General features: G+C 49.8%; 1 protein-coding gene across 1 annotated transcript; it reads left to right on the forward strand.

Moving 5' to 3' along the window:
- Nucleotides 1–15921: 15921 nt before the first annotated feature.
- LOC119111158 (larval cuticle protein 65Ag1) lies at nucleotides 15922–17685 on the forward strand. Its single transcript, XM_037234985.1, has 3 exons — nucleotides 15922–15930; nucleotides 16384–16554; nucleotides 17406–17685. Exons 1-3 carry the CDS (start codon nucleotides 15922–15924, stop codon nucleotides 17649–17651), a joined length of 426 nt encoding a protein of 141 aa, XP_037090880.1. The 3' UTR covers nucleotides 17652–17685.
- The last annotated feature ends 1663 nt before the right edge of the window (nucleotides 17686–19348 follow it).

Genomic DNA, 19348 nt, shown 5'->3' on the forward strand with positions numbered 1-19348 from the left:
ACAGATTCATATTGCAATGCTGTACCTATGCAATAACAGTGGGCGAACATGTTTCGTCCAGAGCTTGACGCAAGAGCTCTCGATCATAAGATCCTCTATTACGTTCTAGAAATTAGCATTTTCAAGCTATGCTGTCGGTATGAGTGTCGGTATCAGTATATTGGAAACCATCCACTTGGTGGCTTTTACGGTTTCAGGTAATACGGGTGCAGTGTTGAAAGGGCACACAGAAGAGGTATGCAATAAAATGATACGAAACAATGGTCAAAGAGCTAAGACAGGCCTATCTTTGCACTATGGACCGGATCACATCAGTGGACAGAGGTTAGAATCACATCGCCTACGGCGGTCTTAAAGGTGGTAGCATGGTGTGGTGGTGGTGGCATCACAGACGTATCACACACATCACTTAAGCGTGGTGGCATCACAGACGTACGATGTCAGGCAGTTCCAGGCAGCTGCGGCTCGATACGAAAAAGTCCTCTGTGTGGCGGTCAGTCGGTGTCTGCGCAGGTACAGACCACCTTTGACCTCTGTCCGGGGCGCGCGCTTCACGCGCCGAAACAGCGGCGCGTGGGACAAAAAGCGCGGACACTTCTTAAGGCGCGCCCATTTCCTTCAGCACCCTAACCATTTTTATCACTTCGTGGTGCGCCACCATGCCTCGATCCTCGGCCATCCAAGGGAATTTAGAGCCGGAATTATATGATGATGCCATTTGGAGCCGGTACTCACTCTCGCAGCAAAGTTGATTGCTTTTTTAATGCAGTGTAGTTGACTTTTGGTCGCCCCATCCCACATGCGTGGGCAGAACGTGATATGACGGAATACGTATGCTTGGATGATGATTGTGGGAAAATCTTGACTAAAGTAACGATAAAATTTGTGCGGAGAAATGGGGATGCCATTGCATTTTTTTCACAGCACCCTTTGCATGGGCATGCCATGACAGACCGGAGTCAAATATGATGCCGATAATTTGTATGCCACTTGAGGCATGCATATTGGAACCGTTTACTTTAAAGTGAAAATGAAGTGACTATTCAAATTTGGCTTTGACCCAACGACCATAAAAACAGTTTTTGTTTCGCTCATTTGGAGAGAATTGGCATTGCACCAGTTCTGAAGCTCACGCACGGTAAGTTCCAGTCTGGTCTTTAGGTGGGCGTGACTCGGTCCGTCAGGGGGGGGGGGGGGGGCGCAGTCCACGTACATTGTGTCGTCAACGCAGAAGACGAGGCAGCCATGGATCAAGTATCCATGTAGATCGCTGGTCAACAAAATATACAAAATTGGGCCGATGATCGAGCCCTGAGGTACACCGCATGACATAGAGAGAGTAGGCCGTCCTCCATGCACCACCTGCCTTCGACCACTCAACCAACTTCTAAGCCATCTCACATCGGTAACGCCATACCAAGACAGCTTGGTGAGGAGGACGTCGTGGTCGGTGCTATTGAATGCCTTTGACAAATCGATCGTCGTTACCGACTATACAAGACCGTCATCGGCGTTGGTGACCAGTTGTTTGAATGCGGTGAGCACGACATCTTCGGTCGAGTGGCGCGGCCTATAGGCATACTGGGATGGATGCAGCAGCGCTGTCGCGTTCAAATATCCCGTTAGCTGTGAGCGAGCCACCTTTTCTAAGATCTAAGCCGCGTTCCTATGAAATGCAATTTTTCTTACTACTCCGAGCCTTTTGATTGGGTGGAATTGTGGCTCGGCGCCCACGCCGAGCAGTGCTAGTTGCGTGAGCCCTGACCACACCTTTCGATCGTGAAATCCCGGTTAATTCCGGCTAGTTCCGGTTGGGCGGCATAGTTTTGCGGCGAGAGCTTAACAAGCTGCAATGCTCGGCACGGTCCGTCGTGCCCTCTGACGTCACCTGATTTTTAGCCCCGCCGCTGCCACCGGCCGTAGCTATACCAGACGAGGGCACATAAGCGGGCGCCTGAAGCGACGCGAACCCACCCCGCCACAACTCGAGCCTACACCCCCGTTTTAGGGTCGGTGATGGCATAGTGGTCAGGACGCTCGGCTCAGGACCTGTCGGTCTTTGGTTCGAACCCCTGCCTTGCCGCTTCCGTTTACCACATCATGCATAATAAAGGCATGCATGACGATGGTGGTCGGTGAGACGCAAGGCCCCAATAATTATCATTATTATACAGCGCCGCCACCCATGGGTGCATCGGAAGGCAGGCCTTCTAAACAAGGGGCCGTCCTTAAGCCACCTCGAGCATTTTTTAGCCATATTTCATCGCTTCCTCCCCCTTGGTTGCGCACTCTTTGCAATGTCCCAGGCCCAAGGAGGTAACGTCCCTTCGACTCTTAATTGACTTAAAGATGCGAAACAAACATCAGATGCGCTCCTTTCCATGATAAGAGAAAGTTAACGGAACCCGGGACTTAAGGGTTTGATATGTTTTAACATACTTTGGCATGATTGCAACCCTACCTGAACGTAACTTTACGCTGTACAAAGCGTCCCCTCCCTCCATTGTGACACTTCCGTTACGCTCCATCCCTCTCCTCTCTGATCTGTTACGCAGTTTGTGTGCGATCCCCAGTGAACTATTGAGAAGAACACCTTCTTGAAATTTACTGTGACAACGGAGGACGCTCCGGGATAGCCGCTGAATGCAGTTCATTTTCATTCATTTAAGTTAGGGTAAACAGCAATGATAGGTTCATGTGTCAGATAATTTAACCCGGGCCGTAACCTTCATCACAAAAGTTCAGCTGCGCAGAAATTCACATAACCAAGCCCAGTGGGAAAACTGTGGTTGTTTGAAATATGGAAACACTTAAAGTGTACACTCAAATACCACCAGCACCAAGCACCGTTATGGTGGGTGACAACTGAATAACACACTGGGAAAGTTTGCTCCACTGCTGAAAGTAACTGACCTTCAAAATGACAGGAGGCCATGGGTAAGCGTTGTCAAGGGATCTCGGCATTTAACCAGCATCCCTGCTATTTAGAAGGACGGATACTTTCGACATGAGGACAAATAATACTGGCATCCGGGAGCTCGAGGTCTGTCCTGCTGCTGTCAGGTATTGTAGGAGGAAAATATTTCCATCAGTAGGCGTCTGGTAACCTGAACGCGTCTGAACGCTGAAGTGATACTAAGTGATCAGCATTGTTGCATTGATATAGAAAACCAATACATTAGTAATTCGCTTTGGTGAAACAGGTGCCTTCAGATGACTCTTCGAAGCATAGATGCACAGAAATCTAGCAAGTCTCGAAAAACGACGAAGAACCAACCAAGGCACGAACAAATAAGCCCGGGGTAAACTACAACAGTTATATGGACATGCGCTCGTTGACAGAGCATCCGGAACCAGGTGCGGTGGCAGACCACATCATAAGGATAAATACCGCCACAGGCGCGCCAGAAGCCCCTGACTGAGACCGCCGCGGGCGTGCCAGAAGCCCTGGCCTCGGCGAGCCGGACGTGGCGGTGCCGGGAAGCGGCGGCGGGCGGCCGGGGGGGAGCCGGCGGGGAACGGCGGGGAGCCGGCGGGCGGCCGCCGCGGCCGGGGGAGCCGGCGGGGCGGCCGGGAGAGCCGGCGGGGAACGGCGGGGAGCCGGCGGGCGGCCGCCGCGGCCGGGGGAGCCGGCGGGGCGGCCGGGGGAGCCGGCGGGGAACGGCGGGGAGCCGGCGGGGAGGCCGCCGCGGTCGGGGGAGCCGGCGGGGCGGCCGCCGCGGCCGGGGGAGCCGGCGGGGAACGGCGGGGAGCCGGCGGGGCGGCCGCCGCGGCCGGGGGAGCCGGCGGGGAGGCCGCCGCGGCCGGGGGAGCCGGCGGCGAGCCCTTGTCGTGACTGGCGACGGTCTGCGGGGGGCGGCCGGGAGAGGCGATCCCGCGCCGCGTGGGAGGCGCCTGACCCCGCTGCCCCGGCGCCGCTGCGGGCGTGCGCCGCATAACGGGAGCGAGAGGGGTGCCACTCCCGCCCGAGGTCGGCCCCGCCGAGCGGCGTCTGCTCGCTGCAGGCTCGAACACAATGCAGCCAGGCTATGTGCAAGAGCCGTGCGGTTGCAAAGCCCCAAGAAGCATGAGGTGCGATGTCAAAGACGCCCTCGGAAATTGGAAGTTATTAACATAGCGCAGCATGAATCAAGTCTTGGACCTTTGGCCATCCCGAATGCTTTCTTCCGCCCTTAGTACTTGACGCCTATGAGAGGTTTGTGCGCCTGTCGTCACGCGTTGCGTCGTTGGTGTTTCACTCACATGAAGACATGTGGTCTCGAGGGCATCCCACGAAAGGCTAGACTGGGCTGTACGGCACATCAACATTTCTAGGCACCTCCACCTCGCCGAAATAATGCATTTTCTGTAGGCCCTCAACTGTCAAGGGGTCCGGAAATTGGCACGGGTCATCTGCTAGCTTCAGGTGTTCCTTGACGCTCCCGTTGCGAGGCGCTACCTGACGTTGCTACATCGATAGTCAAGTAGCGCATAGGCGCGCACGCAGTCCCTTGGACATCTTGCGCACCACTGATTACTCAGGACCCCTGGCTCTTTTGGAGCGTTTCATCACTTCCCGCCTTGACCACGTCTTGCACCCCATTGAACACCATTGCAACAGCGAATCGGCTTTCGCCAAAGGCCATCTGGATTCCGGCCGCCCCTCGCGACGAATGAAGCGATGTCGGTTCGTGCGCTGATGCTCAGGGGTGCAGCCGAGTCGTGATGCGGGAGCACCGGGTCGTGACCCGCCCTGCTCCCTCCCCTGCTCTGGCGGGCCTGCCGCCGCAGACAGCGGGGGCGGCGGCACCAGTCGCTGGGTGCGGGGCACGCGGCGTGACGGGACGCGCGTGACTGGGGCGAGATAACGGGGGAGCAGAGGCTGACCGACCGCCGCCGGCCAGCGGATGAGACGTGGCCTTGGTGCCGAACGCTTGCAACAATTAATAGCTGTAATTAACGCAGCGCGCTGTGCTGTAGTGAGTGGTGCCGAAGATGAACAGACATGTAACTGCGGGGCTGAACCTGCAGGTGCCAGGCCATTGCATGTCGGCCCCCACGCTATAATTTTGGGCACGGCAAGTCTAAATAGCTGTGGTCGCATGCTGTGGCCGTGTGCAATTCGCGCATAGCTTGATCCATAATCTGTAGGGCTTAATCTGAAATGTGCGCTTCTGTTACTTACAAGCTGAAAGCAAGCATGGGTCACGGTAATTGTATTTTTCCCTTTTTGTCTCGACAACCTGCATGCGCGTTTTGTCATATAAGGGTCAGTTTCATATACTTCTGTAGCTAGATGAGCAGAAAGTTGAACTATCTTTGCCACAGACAGGAAAAAATTGATGGAGCGGGGAGGGGATTGAGGCGTGTCCGTGAAATTCCCGAAAGATATACTGATATTCTTACGCTAATGGTCATTAACCGCATGACACTACGCGAGAAGATGAAAGTCAGTAAAAGTTTCTTGATGTTTATCTGGACATCGATGCATCTGACCGATACCTTGTATCAATGCGCCTGTGATGCAACAATTTATTATATCGTAACAATTCTACGATAAATGGTGACCATAGCATGGGCCCTGCGAGAGGCGAGTACAACGTACAATACTGCCGTGAAATTATGCTATTTCTTCGTAGGTGCGATACGAAATGTGGCTCCACGCTGTCATTCTGGTCCAAGGTAACATTAGCCTAAAATATAGGTAGTTTAGGTTAAAATACGATGGTGCAATCTGCCGAACAGGAGAAGACAAGGTGAAACAGCTATGTTTATGAACTTGATAGGCACTAAAAAGGGCACAATGTTTGTCTCATTCTTTCAAAATGTTTTTCAAACTGCCGCCATTTCCATTAATCTGCCTGTTCTGACCTGCATCAGTCGTTTTTTAGCATGACTTTAGAGCAAACAAGACCAACACTCAAAAGCTTTTGGAAGTTGTGCACACAAAACTGTCACCATGATTAACGTCAACATAGCGTCAAGACAATGAGAGACATCTGCATTTGTGATTACCGCGAGCTCACCCACGTTAAGACGTGCTTCTCGGGAACGGTGGCTTACTTATGGGCCATGAAATGCACATCCAGCTCACGTCAGTTCTAAGAAAAATTCCATTTATCCTTGGCTTCGCCGAAATGACGTAAGAAGTAACATCTAAAGCACAAAATGGGGTTCCCGAGCCAGTTTGCATGCTGCGTTCGGGCTATGCTCAGCCCAGATACAGCGTGCAGCCAGCGAGCATGAAACCAAAGTGCCTCATTCAAGACCAGGCTCCACAACCTATGATTTAAATCAAATTGAAAGCCTTACATTTCCTCCTCTGACCGTACGCAAGCATGAACAGCACGTTAGGAAATATAGAACAGACTTTTTATTGTGATAATAAAGTTGTCAGCACTGAGTAGCGGTATTTCGCACATTTCCACGAGTGCACTGTTCAACTTTGTCACGATTCGGGTTATAGGTTCTACAACCCTTCCAGACTTATAGGCCGATGAGTCAGAATCCAGAATACAGGCGTTTGTCGGCACATGTACATTTAATATGGCTCCACGAATTTAGTGACACAGCAAAATTCCTACTGACATGAGTGCTACTACACTACTTCTACTGTCAATACTTGTACACTGCATCAGTGTTACGTGACAAAACAGTTACTTCAAATGTCGCTACTTCTGCTGTAAAACCTGTGACGTCATTACATACACAGACATTCCTTCCACCGCAAGGGCTTTTCCACGACGGAATGGCCACACGACAAGGCTTATGTTCAAGAATGTACACCCATCATTGCTCAACTGCGATGGTTTGTACAGTCCTTACGTATACGCGACGTTACTTCTCCTGCTTATATTAAGCCATGAAAAATAAAATGCGTAGACACCTAGCAATACTGTAGAAAGAATTTACTGATTAGGAAAGAGCCCCAACTGGAATGCAATCAAGAATTTATGGTGACCGGTGCAAAAAATTACAGTTTTTTTTTGTCACGCTATGTTGTTAATTTGTTACGCTCGTCGTATGACTAAAGGCTGTAGTCTTGGTAGCAGGATCTCAGTAGCAGTTATAACTTTTTGAAACATTAGTCTTATCGTATAGCGCTAACACCTGATGGTAGCCATAAAGTAAAGGTAATGTGATTTAGTGAACTGTGGGCCAGAAATTTTCATATTCAGTCGAAGCCCTATTCCATCCATAATCTGTAATAAGAAGATGAGTCATAATCGGGGAAAACCCATTATTTATGCATTTTTGGACAGGTTTAGCCGTTTTCTCTGCTTCGCCTACAGACGTGTCCCGCAACGCTATGACACTGCGCTAGACTTTTTCTGTAGACGAATGTCACGGGGGACTATTGCCGTCGCAGGTGCGTCGATCGCAATGGAGAAAACACCTCTAGTCTACTATCGCCGGTCCAAGTTCTTCTATGCGTTCGCCCCTCCTCTTCTCCTCTTCGCTCCGGGCCCTCGCTCATTGCTGGTGTTCGCTCCGATGTGTTCGCTCCTTTGGGTAGGCTTAATCTGTGAGAAGAAGCACTGACTGATGTACCTTGTGAGGTAGGGCGTGTGTTGCATAGCAGGAATGTCGCTTATAAGTATCAGCAGTACGAGTCATATCGCTCTTAAGTTAAGGCTACATAAGCTTTTGCAGCAGAGGTAATGATGAACATAAGTTTTTAGATATAAATTTAGCCGCAAAGCACTGGCGTGACATGTAAAACTGTTGCAGCAAAAGCAATGTCGCGTATAAGTAAAGACTGCATGTCTTTACACTTTAAAAATGGAATACAACGCAAGTCAGCGTACCCTTTTACGGAGCGCCAGCCGCTGCATCGGTCATATCAGCGCCAGGTGCCATGGCGCAAGCTGGACTCAAGTCCTGAAGAAGCAATGCCAGAAATATGTTTTTTGCAGTTCAAGTTTTACCGTGTATCACTCATGTCATGTCAGACATTTTGCTGGACAAGTGAAGTCGCCTACATACGTAAGGACTGCAGTAGTTTTTGCAGTAAGAGTGATGGGGGGGGGGGGGATGTTTCTTTGAAGTTACAAGTGTTGCCATGTAACACTCATGTCGTGTATATGTCTTTGGAATAGAAGTAACAAGTGCTTGCTGCCTGGCTTCATAAGTGACTGAGTTTACTTTTTGAAAGCGCGCGAAAAGACCTGCGACGTTCCGGGAGTGGTGAATGAATATTTTGCATTATTTTTAGATGCAGTTAACATGGTTCACATGATTTCCAGACTGATCCGACCTATGTCCGACGGGATACCTCATCGGAGCCGGTTGTGATGAGCTGGCCACCACGGACGTATCTGGGACATGGAAAACAAATTTGATCTGCAACTCTATTTTTCATGCGGCACAGGGTAAAACGCTTACATTTGAAACGGAGATCGGTCAATGACATCTCGTCTCTTCCCCTCCCTCGTTACATGCGTTTGGGTGCTGGGAGGTGTGTGCCGCAAATGCGTAAGATAAACACTGCTATAGTTTTAACCGATTACGTGCCACATAATCATGCGTTGAAGCTGATAAGGCACACCAAAGCAGTAAAATCAATCATCCTCAAGCATGAACAGAGCTTTCTTTTCTTATCAGCTCACGATCTATGAAAAAAATCAGCAATTGTCCAGCTTTCAAATTTTGCTCCGCGGATTTCTACTGCGCCCGGAGTAGTGTCAAGCATTTCAAAAGCATATGACTGCTCCTTTAAGAAAACCGTGCTTGCTACCACTGGAAATGTCAGATCTCCCAAATTTAACCGCTGGCACTTGTGAACGCTGGCGCGATATTTTTCCTTTATCGCACCCTGCAGAAAGTCCAAAAATATACCTCGCAAAGCCAATGGGAGTGCCTTGCTGCCATAGCAAAAAAGGTTGCAGAAAAATGACTGCATTTGTTAAGCCTCTAATCACACTCAATTAACAAATTGTCTTCACTCGATATATGTGGTTTCTTTGACATTTCTCAAAGTTAAGAGTTAAAGGTATGCATTTGATCGTCACCACAGCTCGCCTTTCTAACCGCAGCGCATGAAGGAATGAATGCTTGCCGGCTGCCGGACGCTGGCAACATACGGCGCGTGCGCGTTTCGTCGTTTTACTTGATATACTCGCCGTGGGCAACTGGGCTATCTACCGGTGGCATTTGTACGATGCAAAAATGCTGGATGGCGACCCTTTAAATACATTTAATGTTTGGACGGGTTCGTGCACACAATGGCGAATGAATTAGTGGTAAATACAGGCAATGAATCGGTGCACGCGGCGATGTAAATTCACCACGGTCTTGGAAACAGCTTTGTAAACAGCGTGTTGCCACTTCTTCAAAAAATCACCGCCACTTCTCGAAATGCGAACATTTCTGGCTTGCACGACGTTTATCGGCGCAACCATACGCCGATAAATGTCGTACCGTCTGAACTGCAGACGGTACGTCAGCCGATGCTTTCAAAAAGGATTCGCGCCTCTACCACTCCTGCTGCCGAGCTGTGGTGTAAAACATTAAAAAAACGTGGAAATCCATCCGGGCCGCTTCTGTACACGTGTCATCTGGCAAGTGCTACTAAACATCCGACACCACGCGATTCCCCATTCAGTTATCTACCCAGGCGTGTCAACTTCGCGTCGCTCCGACCCCTGGCTACCGAAATATGACCTTGGAATAATATGCAGATGTTGCGTATGTGTTAAGACTATAAAGTGTTACAGATGGAGTAATGACGCGTAGAACCATTGTCGCACCGCTCCTGTCGACAGGAGGCTTTACCGTAGCACTATTGTGGTGACACTATTTGATAGTGTCCGTTCCCTCCTCAGCCGACAGCTCGCCGTGCATTGTGTGAATGACCGGCCGGAAATGACTCGTGAACTCGCTGAGATAGTGGACTCGTGGTGTTTTTCGATGCCACTTTCAATAGGGACAGGCGCCTTTTCTCGCGTAGGCCCTAACCCGTACTACGCCATTGAAGCCTGCTCGACTCCAGTTGGACATCGCCAACCCAAAAATGACCTTTCCAGAGTTTCTTTTCGAGATAAGATGCCTCAGCTTCATCATTTGCTTCTTTTATGCGACTCTCTTGCTCAGCCAGGCGTCTGGACATTCAAGTGGATATGATTACGTTTATCCTTAACAATTTTCAAAGTGCCGATCTTTAATTTTAGGCACATTGTCATTTAGTTTTGCTCTGTACTCCAGTGGCTCCAGACACTGGCCCCATCCCTTCAATGGGTTTAATAAAGTCACTGACGGGAATATTGCCGAGACATGAAGGTGGATCGACCAGAACCCTTTTATAATTGGTCGATTTCTCGTGCGTATCGCTGCGGTGACGGGTGTTTGACATCTGGATCCGTTTTTGACTTGTTTTCTGAAGCCTTTCTACGATTCACACCTTTTTACTATCCATATTCGTCGGATGAGGAACGCGAGATGGTGATGATATTGCAATGCCGTAAGGGAAGCATGCCTATCACCAAACAGCTATGACGCAAGTGCTTGGCAATATATACAGGACAGTTTTTAAGAGCATTTCCTGCCAAATTTGAGCCTGCCACCAGCGGCGGCCGAAACATTGGTTTTCAAAACAGCATGACATCCGCGCAGTGCTGAGCCGGCGCCCTCAGGAAGAGCACTTCATAGCCCAGGCAAAAGCCCACTCGGCCTACAACCTTGTTCATAATCGGGAGTCTTTTCAATTGGGAGGTAAGGACAAGGCAGTAGGAGTCTTTCTTAAAGTGCAAGCTAATTTTTCGCTTTCCGATGATTAACACCTACCATGAATGGTTAGATACTATACGGGCAACAACTCTGACAAGTGTCCTCATCTCCCAGCCATAGTCCATGATAAGGCTCACCGCCCCACCAGTGCAATTTGGGAACAGCAATTACAATTCATTGCACAACAGACACGTTGTGTTGATTGGATGGTGTTCGGACAGCATGCATCCCAGCTCTCTGCCAAACCTTGACATTACACCGCTTATGATATCGAGCAATAATAAGGATATATTCTGAAAATGCTCGACCATCGAAGGCAGTACTCATGGTCTCCGGTAAAAGAGGCCAAGCAAGACTACAAAATCCAAAGTCTAAGGCGTGTTGACAAAAGCATTTCCGCATTTGTGCAGGCTCTGCCGGCATAGAGGTATATAAACGATAAATTATTCAAGCCTCCACACACTACAACTGATGCATGGTATGTTGCTAAGGTACGGTGCTAAGGTTCGTTTCTAAGGTAGGCACGTACGTTGCATGGTGCATTGCATGTTCAGATTACGAGACTCCAATGGCCATGCAGAAAGATCTTGAAGATCTCTACCGATTATAGTGTTAAGAATACACCTAGCACGAACATCAGTGCAGCCATTCAGGCCCCTGCGTCCTAACACCCGGTCCCCGACACTGTGCTGGGGATTAACACCCGGTCCCCGACACTGTGCTGGGGATTAACACCCGGTCCCCGACACTGTGCAGGGGATTAACACCCGGTCCCCGACACTGTGCTGGGGATTAACACCCGGTCCCTGACACTGTGCTGGGGATTGCCAGAAACACAGACGGCAGAGTCGAGATGCCTCGACCTCCTGTGCCGAGCATGAGGGCAGACAGCAGCTTGCAGCTCAGGTTAAGGTAAGGAAGCAGCTTACCATACGTAGACGTGGCCACGTCTTAAATGTCCCTGGTTCCTTTTCTGTTTTGATGCCATTCTACGTGGTCAATACAAAAGCGATCTGCCCTGAAGCTACTGGGTCCGGACCGCACAGGTCCCAGTGCTGACTGCATCCGTGCTGCCGGACATCAGTACATTCATACATAATCGTACACACACACATATCCATCCATACATCCAGTGCTACCGGACATCAGTGTCTAAATCAACGAACAGCAAACTACTTCCAAACGCAATCTACGTTAAAAGACTACTCTAAATCGGTGAATGTGCACCATTGCTGGGTGCCTATCTACCATGCGTTCTCCAATGGCGCGTATACATTCTGTAAACGTGCCTTACCAATGTTTTCACTACATCGGCTTCGAGTGGTGCATTTTGCTTGTTCCACATGAAATATCCCTAAGAAAAGGTTACAAGGAAAAGGGAAATGCCACTTATATACGATATCCCTCCGTGTGATCCGTGTCAATCACCACTGCAGCTCATGCACGCATGTTTGGCAAAAAATATTTCAGCTGTGCACGTGGGAGTTTCAAGGGCTGACCAAAAAACATGCACTTTAAACTAGAACCACTGGTCCACGCTACACTAATGGTTTGTTCACTCAGGTATTCACGTCCGTTGCGTGTGAAAGGCAAGTGACATCATAACAAAACTTTAGCGTGTTATAGGTACTCGGGTGTGCTTAAAATGACATCCAAAGGGATGCCGGTGGTGTAGTGGTTAACGCGTCTGCGTTAACCGCTGCGCATCTGGGAAACCAGAGGTATGGGATTTGATTCCCCGCGGTGTCCGCCCTTCCTGCCAGGGTGAGAGGCAGGCGATGCCGTATAGCCTCAGCAGCTGAGTGCGTCGTAAGGCCCCAGTGACACACACAGACACACCAAATGACATCCAAGAAGGCTTGCTCGTTACGCGTTACAAATTTAGTTCTCTGACTACTTTGTTTTAAACTTTCACAGCATTTATTGCATTTAGACAAATAAATGGGTGGCAAACATTACAGAAAAATCATGGTGAAAAAGGAAGACAAATGAAATGCATTACTTTCATAGTGGTAAGCACGGATTACAATTATATTTCTCTTCACGAGCGGCCGCTTTGAATCAAAACTGTGAGGTATTGAGAACGATTTCAAGAAAAATGGTGTAACCGATCAAATCGGACACGTCTGATGTAACAATAAGTGAAAAGCTAAAGAAAAGGTAGCACTCCCTTTAATGACTTCCCTTGGGCCAGGACCCAATTGAATCAACCGGTTGTGATTAATGAGAAAAGTCTCGTTTTCGTTCACTAATGGTGACGCGAAGGGTGAATTCACGGGTCGGACCGGGAAGAGGAGTACTCCAGCAGGACGGGTGACACCGCACACGGCACGAGCTTCACTGGATTGATCAGGACAAGGAGTGGCTTCAGCAGGACGGGTGACACCGCACACGGCACGAGCTTCACTGGATTGATCAGGACAAGGAGTGGCTCCAGCAGGACGGGTGACACCGCACACGGCACGAGCTTCACTGGATTGATCGGGGCAAGGAGTGGCTCCAGCAGGACGGGTGACACCGCACACGGCACGAGCTTCACTGGATTGATCGGGGCGAGGAGTGGCTCCAGCAGGACGGGTGACACCGCTTACGGCACGAGCTTCACTGGATTGATCGGGGCGAGGAGTGGCTCCAGCAGGACGGGTGACACCGCACACGGCACGAGCTTCACTGGATTGATCGGGGCGAGGAGTGGCTCCAGCAGGACGGGTGACACCGCACACGGCACGAGCTTCACTGGATTGATCGGGGCAAGGAGTGGCTCCAGCAGGACAAGTGACACCGCTTACGGCACAAGCTTCACTGGATTGATCGGGGCGAGGAGTGGCTCCAGCAGGACGGGTGACACCGCACACGGCACGAGCTTCACTGGATTGATCGGGGCGAGGAGTGGCTCCAGCAGGACGGGTGACACCGCACACGACACGAGCTTCACTGGATAGATTGGATGAGCGTTTCCTTGAAATGCATAGCCCCTGGCCGACTGGCCGACTCGCCCATGGCGGACTCGAGGCCCATTTCCGTCACAGAACCCCTTGTTTGGCGCGATGGGCCCCTGGCCGACATAAAGGGCACATAATTGGCTCAGGGACCCCGACCAATAAAATCGCACGAGCTCCGGTCTGGTTCCTGCGAGGAAAGGGAGCTACAGAAAGACCCAGACCAACGCAGAGCCCGGTTCTGGTGGTACCTGACCGACATAGAGACCCTCATAGACATAGAGGACCCATAATCGGGGCATAGGGCCCTCGGACTGGAGGGTCCGGCTATACGAATCGAGCCCCTTAATGCGACCTCCGGGGAGTGATCTTTCGGTTGCAGAATTGGTTACTTCTCAATGACTGGGTGACAACATAGGTCACCGAAGACAGAATGAAGTAGTGTATGAAATAGGAAACTGCAAACACTTGGCATTTGAGAATTTGCCTGTCATCCGTACTGCATGACACCGCTTTTGAGCATACCTGTAAACGATTATAAAACAGTGGGTGACACACGTTATGTATATCACCGAGTGATGTACGAGGTACAAGTGGTCAAAAATGAAAAAGTGAGCATGCTGCTCGACGCCTTAATTCCGGATAAATATCGGCCGAATCCCAATGTCTTGAGTCGACCCTGTACGCGCAGCTCTGACCCCCCCCCCCCCATTGGTATGTTGTGTTGCATGCATGCATTTAAATGCTGAAAGCTTTCGATAACCTGTACTAACAGCATAACATGAATTTCGTAAACGTTTAGCAGTAAAGTACTCAAGCCTCTCCCCTCACTGCACCTGGTCCTGCCGCTGACGGTTGGAATGGATCAGTACATCACTTTAATGTGATCAGTTTGATCGGGAACGGTACTGTAGAAAACTTCGGCAAAACATCATTTTGGTCTTAGCAAGAAGCCATGAACAACACATTCAGCTTGAATGAACGGTTTTAAGTTTTGCGATTCTCTAATTCCTCCAAGTCTTTGAATAAACCATGATTCTTCCTGCTGTGGCTCCCAAAAACATTCGTAGGGTCGCTGCTCGATAACGCAGGGAACTGCTAATTTTTGCAACTTATGTGAAACTAGTATTTAATTTAAAAGTTGTCAATTTCATGACACCAACTCTAGCGGTGAGGAAGGCAACTGCAAATAATCTCCAAGGGGAGGGCGTGGGAGGGAGGGATGGCGTATGTCTCTTGCTTAGCGGCGGGGCTAAAGTGGGTGGAAGAGATTAGTTATGTGCCAGTGCGTGCCTTCACGTACCTAGCGAGGCATAAACCTGCTGCAGGCCCTTTTTTCTTCAGTTCCGTTTTCTTGGATTCTTGAGTCCTGACCGAAATTATCTCGAATTCACACAGGTAGCTCCACGCCGGAATCTGAGGCGGACGGGCCCTGACCCTCTGCTTCGAGGTCGAGTTAGTCATGCACGCTTCTTTGTGTTCGATATGGAAGATGCGGAGCCGGATACGCTCAATGATGAGCAATCCAACGCCACTTAAGCAACCGACGTTCCCTCCTTCATCTCCCTCCTCTCTCTCCTGATCCAAAGCTTGCTCGAAGCCGGATACGCGTCAAATGATGAGCAAATCCAACGCCACTTCAGCAACGACTATCTCCTCTCGTCTCTCCCTCTCCTCCTTCTCTCTCTCCTCCCCCCTGATCCAAAGCTTTGCTCGAGCCGATACGCGTCAATGATGAGCAATCCAACGCCCCTAAGCAACCGACTCTCTCTCTCTCTCTCTCTCTCTCTCTCCATCTCTCTCTCTCTCTCTCTCTCTCTCTCGTCTCTCTCACTCGCTCCCTCTCTCTCTGCTCTCTTCTGATCCAAAGCTTGCTGGTCTTCCATGACCTGATCTGTCTGCTCAGCCTGTAGGTATGACGTCACATCACGCCAGGCAACAGCTGTGTCGGTTGCAGAGCTCGGAGATGGGCTGCAAGTGACCCCATCACCCGCTGACGGCGCTACGCCAGCCGCCGTTGCCCCCGTCGCCTGCGCTGGGAGCATGCACGGAGGCGTGCGCAGAGCTCGGACGATCTCAGACGAGTGGGCAATTAGCCAGCGGCAAGTGCTGTCAAGGTCGCAGTCGGCTGGCGGGGCAGAGAGAGGTCGGTACGGCTAGGGAGCCCGCCCGCGCGGCCTCGCCGCCGAGGGCGCTTATAAGGCCCGGAGCTGGGGATCTCAGCATCAGTCGCTTGTTGCAGCCGTCCCAGCACCACAGATCTGAACACCACAGAGCCATGCAGCTGGTGAGTGGTGTGTGCTGTAGTGGCCCGTACAGAGGTCATGTGCCGGGCGGCTGAACGAGAGGATAACCAGGCAGATGAAGCATGGGGGCCGTCCCATAGGTGCTGCTCGTAGTGTTTAATGCTTCTTCAGGAAGGGAATTTCATTATTGTTGTAGAAGTTTGTCTAGTCGAGGACTTTTAAGCTATCCGTTCTTTGCAGCCACTAACTTTGGATACTCAGGCAAGTTGCGGCACTTTCGAAAACCTATAAATATTTGGGGAACCTCATGCCCGTACACACTAAAGAAAGGAACTTTGTAAAATAAAACTTAATGCCAGAAGCAATTACGTCCTTTGTAACAAGAAGGGAGTGGTCTATTTTTATTGAGCCACTGTATTACATCTTTTTATTATCAAAATTGTGCGCATATATTGCAAGCATTGCCCTAGCTAACGCACTGGCCTTCTCGCCAGTTCGTCTTCGCCACACTGGTGGTTGCGGCTGTGGCTGCTCCGCAAAACTACAACAATAATCAGTTCGTGAGCTCTGGACAGCCTGAGATCCGCATTCTCAGCCAGAGGTTCGATCAGGACCCCAACACTGGAAGCTACGAGTACAGCTACGAGCAGGACAACGGTCAGGCGGTAAGTTTTTAAGATTTCACCCATGCTCATTTCGCGTCATGCCAAGTGGATTGCTCATCTGGTGAACTGTTGACACTTCATGACTAAATCCTTCCGATTAACGTAAGTAGTCATCCGCACAATTGCCAGCGTTGTACTTTATGGTTAGCAGTATAACGTTAAGTGCCAACCAAGCGAGGTGCTATTGGTTTGAATTTTGCAGTTCAGGCTATCCATACTTCTGGGTAAGAAGACGCGAAGGCTGACTTTCCTAATAGGTGATTAAATCCCACTCCATATGCAAAACAGAATCGGTTCTAACTTTATGGTGGCAGTGTTCGTCTCATTTGTGCGTTGCCAACTGGATTGCTCATCTGGTGAATTGTTAAACTTATTGGCTGAATGTCTTTGATTAACGTAGGTGGTCATCCGTACACATTTCCAGGGCTGTACCCTACGGTCAGCAGTATAACGTTAAGTCGCAAACCAGCCAGGTGCTATTGGTCTGAATCTTACACCCGGATCACGCCTTGTCCGCATGGGCTGGGGAACTCAAACCCGGCTCCAAATAGGTCAGCGTTTCAGCGCCGGTCGTAGAGAGGGTCAAAGAATAGAGATCGCGAACTTCACATGACTACGGGCCAGACCTGCATTTGGTTGCTACGGTACTTTAGGACGTCTATACTTTTGAGTAAGAGGATACCGAAACTGACTTCCGTGATGGCTGACTAAATTTCACTTCACATGCAAAAGGGAATCGTTTTTAGCTTCATTTCCGAGGTTGTCGTCTAGCTCATGCGTTAGTTACGCGGCACATAGTCCTAGAGATCAGCATTCACTGATAGCACATCATGTGCATTCTGCCTTGGCAGGTGGCTGAGACAGGTCAGGTGTATCCTGGACCTGAGCCAGAGACCGGCAGCCTCACCCAGCAGGGCAGCTACCAGTTTGTGGGCGATGACGGCAACACCTACCAGGTCAGCTACGTCGCCGACGAAGGAGGCTTCCAGCCGCAGGGCGCCCACCTGCCGGTAGCGCCCGCCCAGATCCCGGAGTACGAGCAGCTGAGGATTGAACACCCCGAGCTGTTCTGGGCAGAGCAGCAGCAATACGTCTAGAAGTACCGCGTGTTCAGGCCCTCTGATAGTAACATCAACCCAAGTTGTAGGTGGCGTGCAGCACGGAGCGCTCGCTACATTCAAATGCGTTTAATGCAGGCTACACGAACAAACTACAGGTTTATTAAGGAATAAGATGGTGAAATTTTTATGCACATCCTTTTTATACATTCCTGTGGTTCTCTTCTGTGCGGTCGTGCTGTACGCCTACAGATACTGTTGGTGTTTGCTCAAATGCCTTGTATGAGTACTGTATAATGACTTTGGGCAATGCATGCTAGTCTTTATCAATACACTTACGCAAAGGCGTGGTTTGTTTTTATGGCGGTCGTGGGCTCGGTATTCAAGTTGAAGCCGAAGGACTTGTTGGAACAGAACGCTGAAAAGTGAGTGCTTTGTTCCACCGTGCAAATGACATCATGTTATAACGTGTTGATAGTTTGATGTGCACAAAGGGCAGCAAACGGGGAGCATGATGTAATCTGCATAATTATGAATGCACACATTGCAGACATGGGTCACAGTACAAAAAATTCAGTCCATGTCGGAGCAGGAGTCCTGGTGTTCTGAGTTTGAATCGAATTTCTGACTCCATTGTTGAAACATGAACCATCCCGAGTGTAAAGCTCGAATGCAGTCACTTTTCACGGCTCATGATGCTGATTATGCGCTGGAGTCCTCTGGTGGATATTGCAGATGCTGCAATTTGGAACAGGTAGACTTACATGCAGCCTCACTGACCCAAACGTAATTCTAACCCTCTCAGAATGGGGTTCGGATGGTGGTCAAGAAGATGTTATTTCCCCCCGCCCGTCCCCCTATCCCTCTAACCCCCTCTTATTTCCTACACCGGAAAATAGAGAATGCTGTACATAGGTGCTTCCCTTCTGCTTTCTGCGATTCATTCCACCGGTAAGGAGTCAAATAAAACAATACACAGGGTTAGTTAAATGTGGCGTAAAGACATTGTGGCATTGGTATCAAGAGCATGTTCTGCGCCAATATTGTGAATCATAAAGTCCTTGTCTTGACATTGGCCCAACCACAATGTTTATTTCCAGGTAAGCAATAAAATAACAGTCTATATCCATATCCCCTGCACCTGAGTCCGGACTATTGGAACTCAGGTGCTAGGGATGTGAAACGCTTGATTATCTTTTTTGGCCCCGATCGCCGCATGGTTTGTGGAATTGCGACATTTGAATGAAGTTATTATGACGTCATGAATGACAGGGTGACCTTGAAATACTCTCCCCGAAATAGTCTCCCCATCTTCGCAGGCGTGTAGCTCGGAAGCTAGAGGGGTTTAGGTCTGAAGAAGAGCAGCGCTGCGAACTGCATCAAATGATCTTCAGAATGGCTATTTCAGTTTAGAATGTCATAGAAATGTGGAACACTTCCCTCAAATCGAAATACAAGCACGTGCTCATAACATTTACGAAGTTTTCCTGGCGGATGCTACTACGTCTTATATCACCCTCCCAACACTATTCAGTATATAAGTAACCACAGATAAGGGCGCTGACATACGGCAGGTCAAAGTCAGGCGACGCATTCAGCGGAGACGATTTATGTGGAACCGGTCCCTATGGTTCAACAATATAGTGCTAGATCAGACCATACATCCCTGAGACACTTTCTTAAGCAACGCATTAACTGAAACTATAAATTTCATTGACCTAGGATCAAGTTTGAAG

Source organism: Pollicipes pollicipes, unplaced genomic scaffold, assembly GCF_011947565.3.
Source record: "Pollicipes pollicipes isolate AB1234 unplaced genomic scaffold, Ppol_2.1 Scaffold_7261;HRSCAF=8764_pilon_pilon_pilon, whole genome shotgun sequence".
NCBI lineage: Eukaryota > Metazoa > Arthropoda > Thecostraca > Pollicipedomorpha > Pollicipedidae > Pollicipes > Pollicipes pollicipes.

Coding starts and splice junctions, on each gene's coding strand:
- LOC119111158 (XM_037234985.1), top strand. Junction 16,555..17,405: donor AGCAGGACAACGGTCAGGCG/GTAAGTTTTTAA, acceptor CTGCCTTGGCAG/GTGGCTGAGACAGGTCAGGT.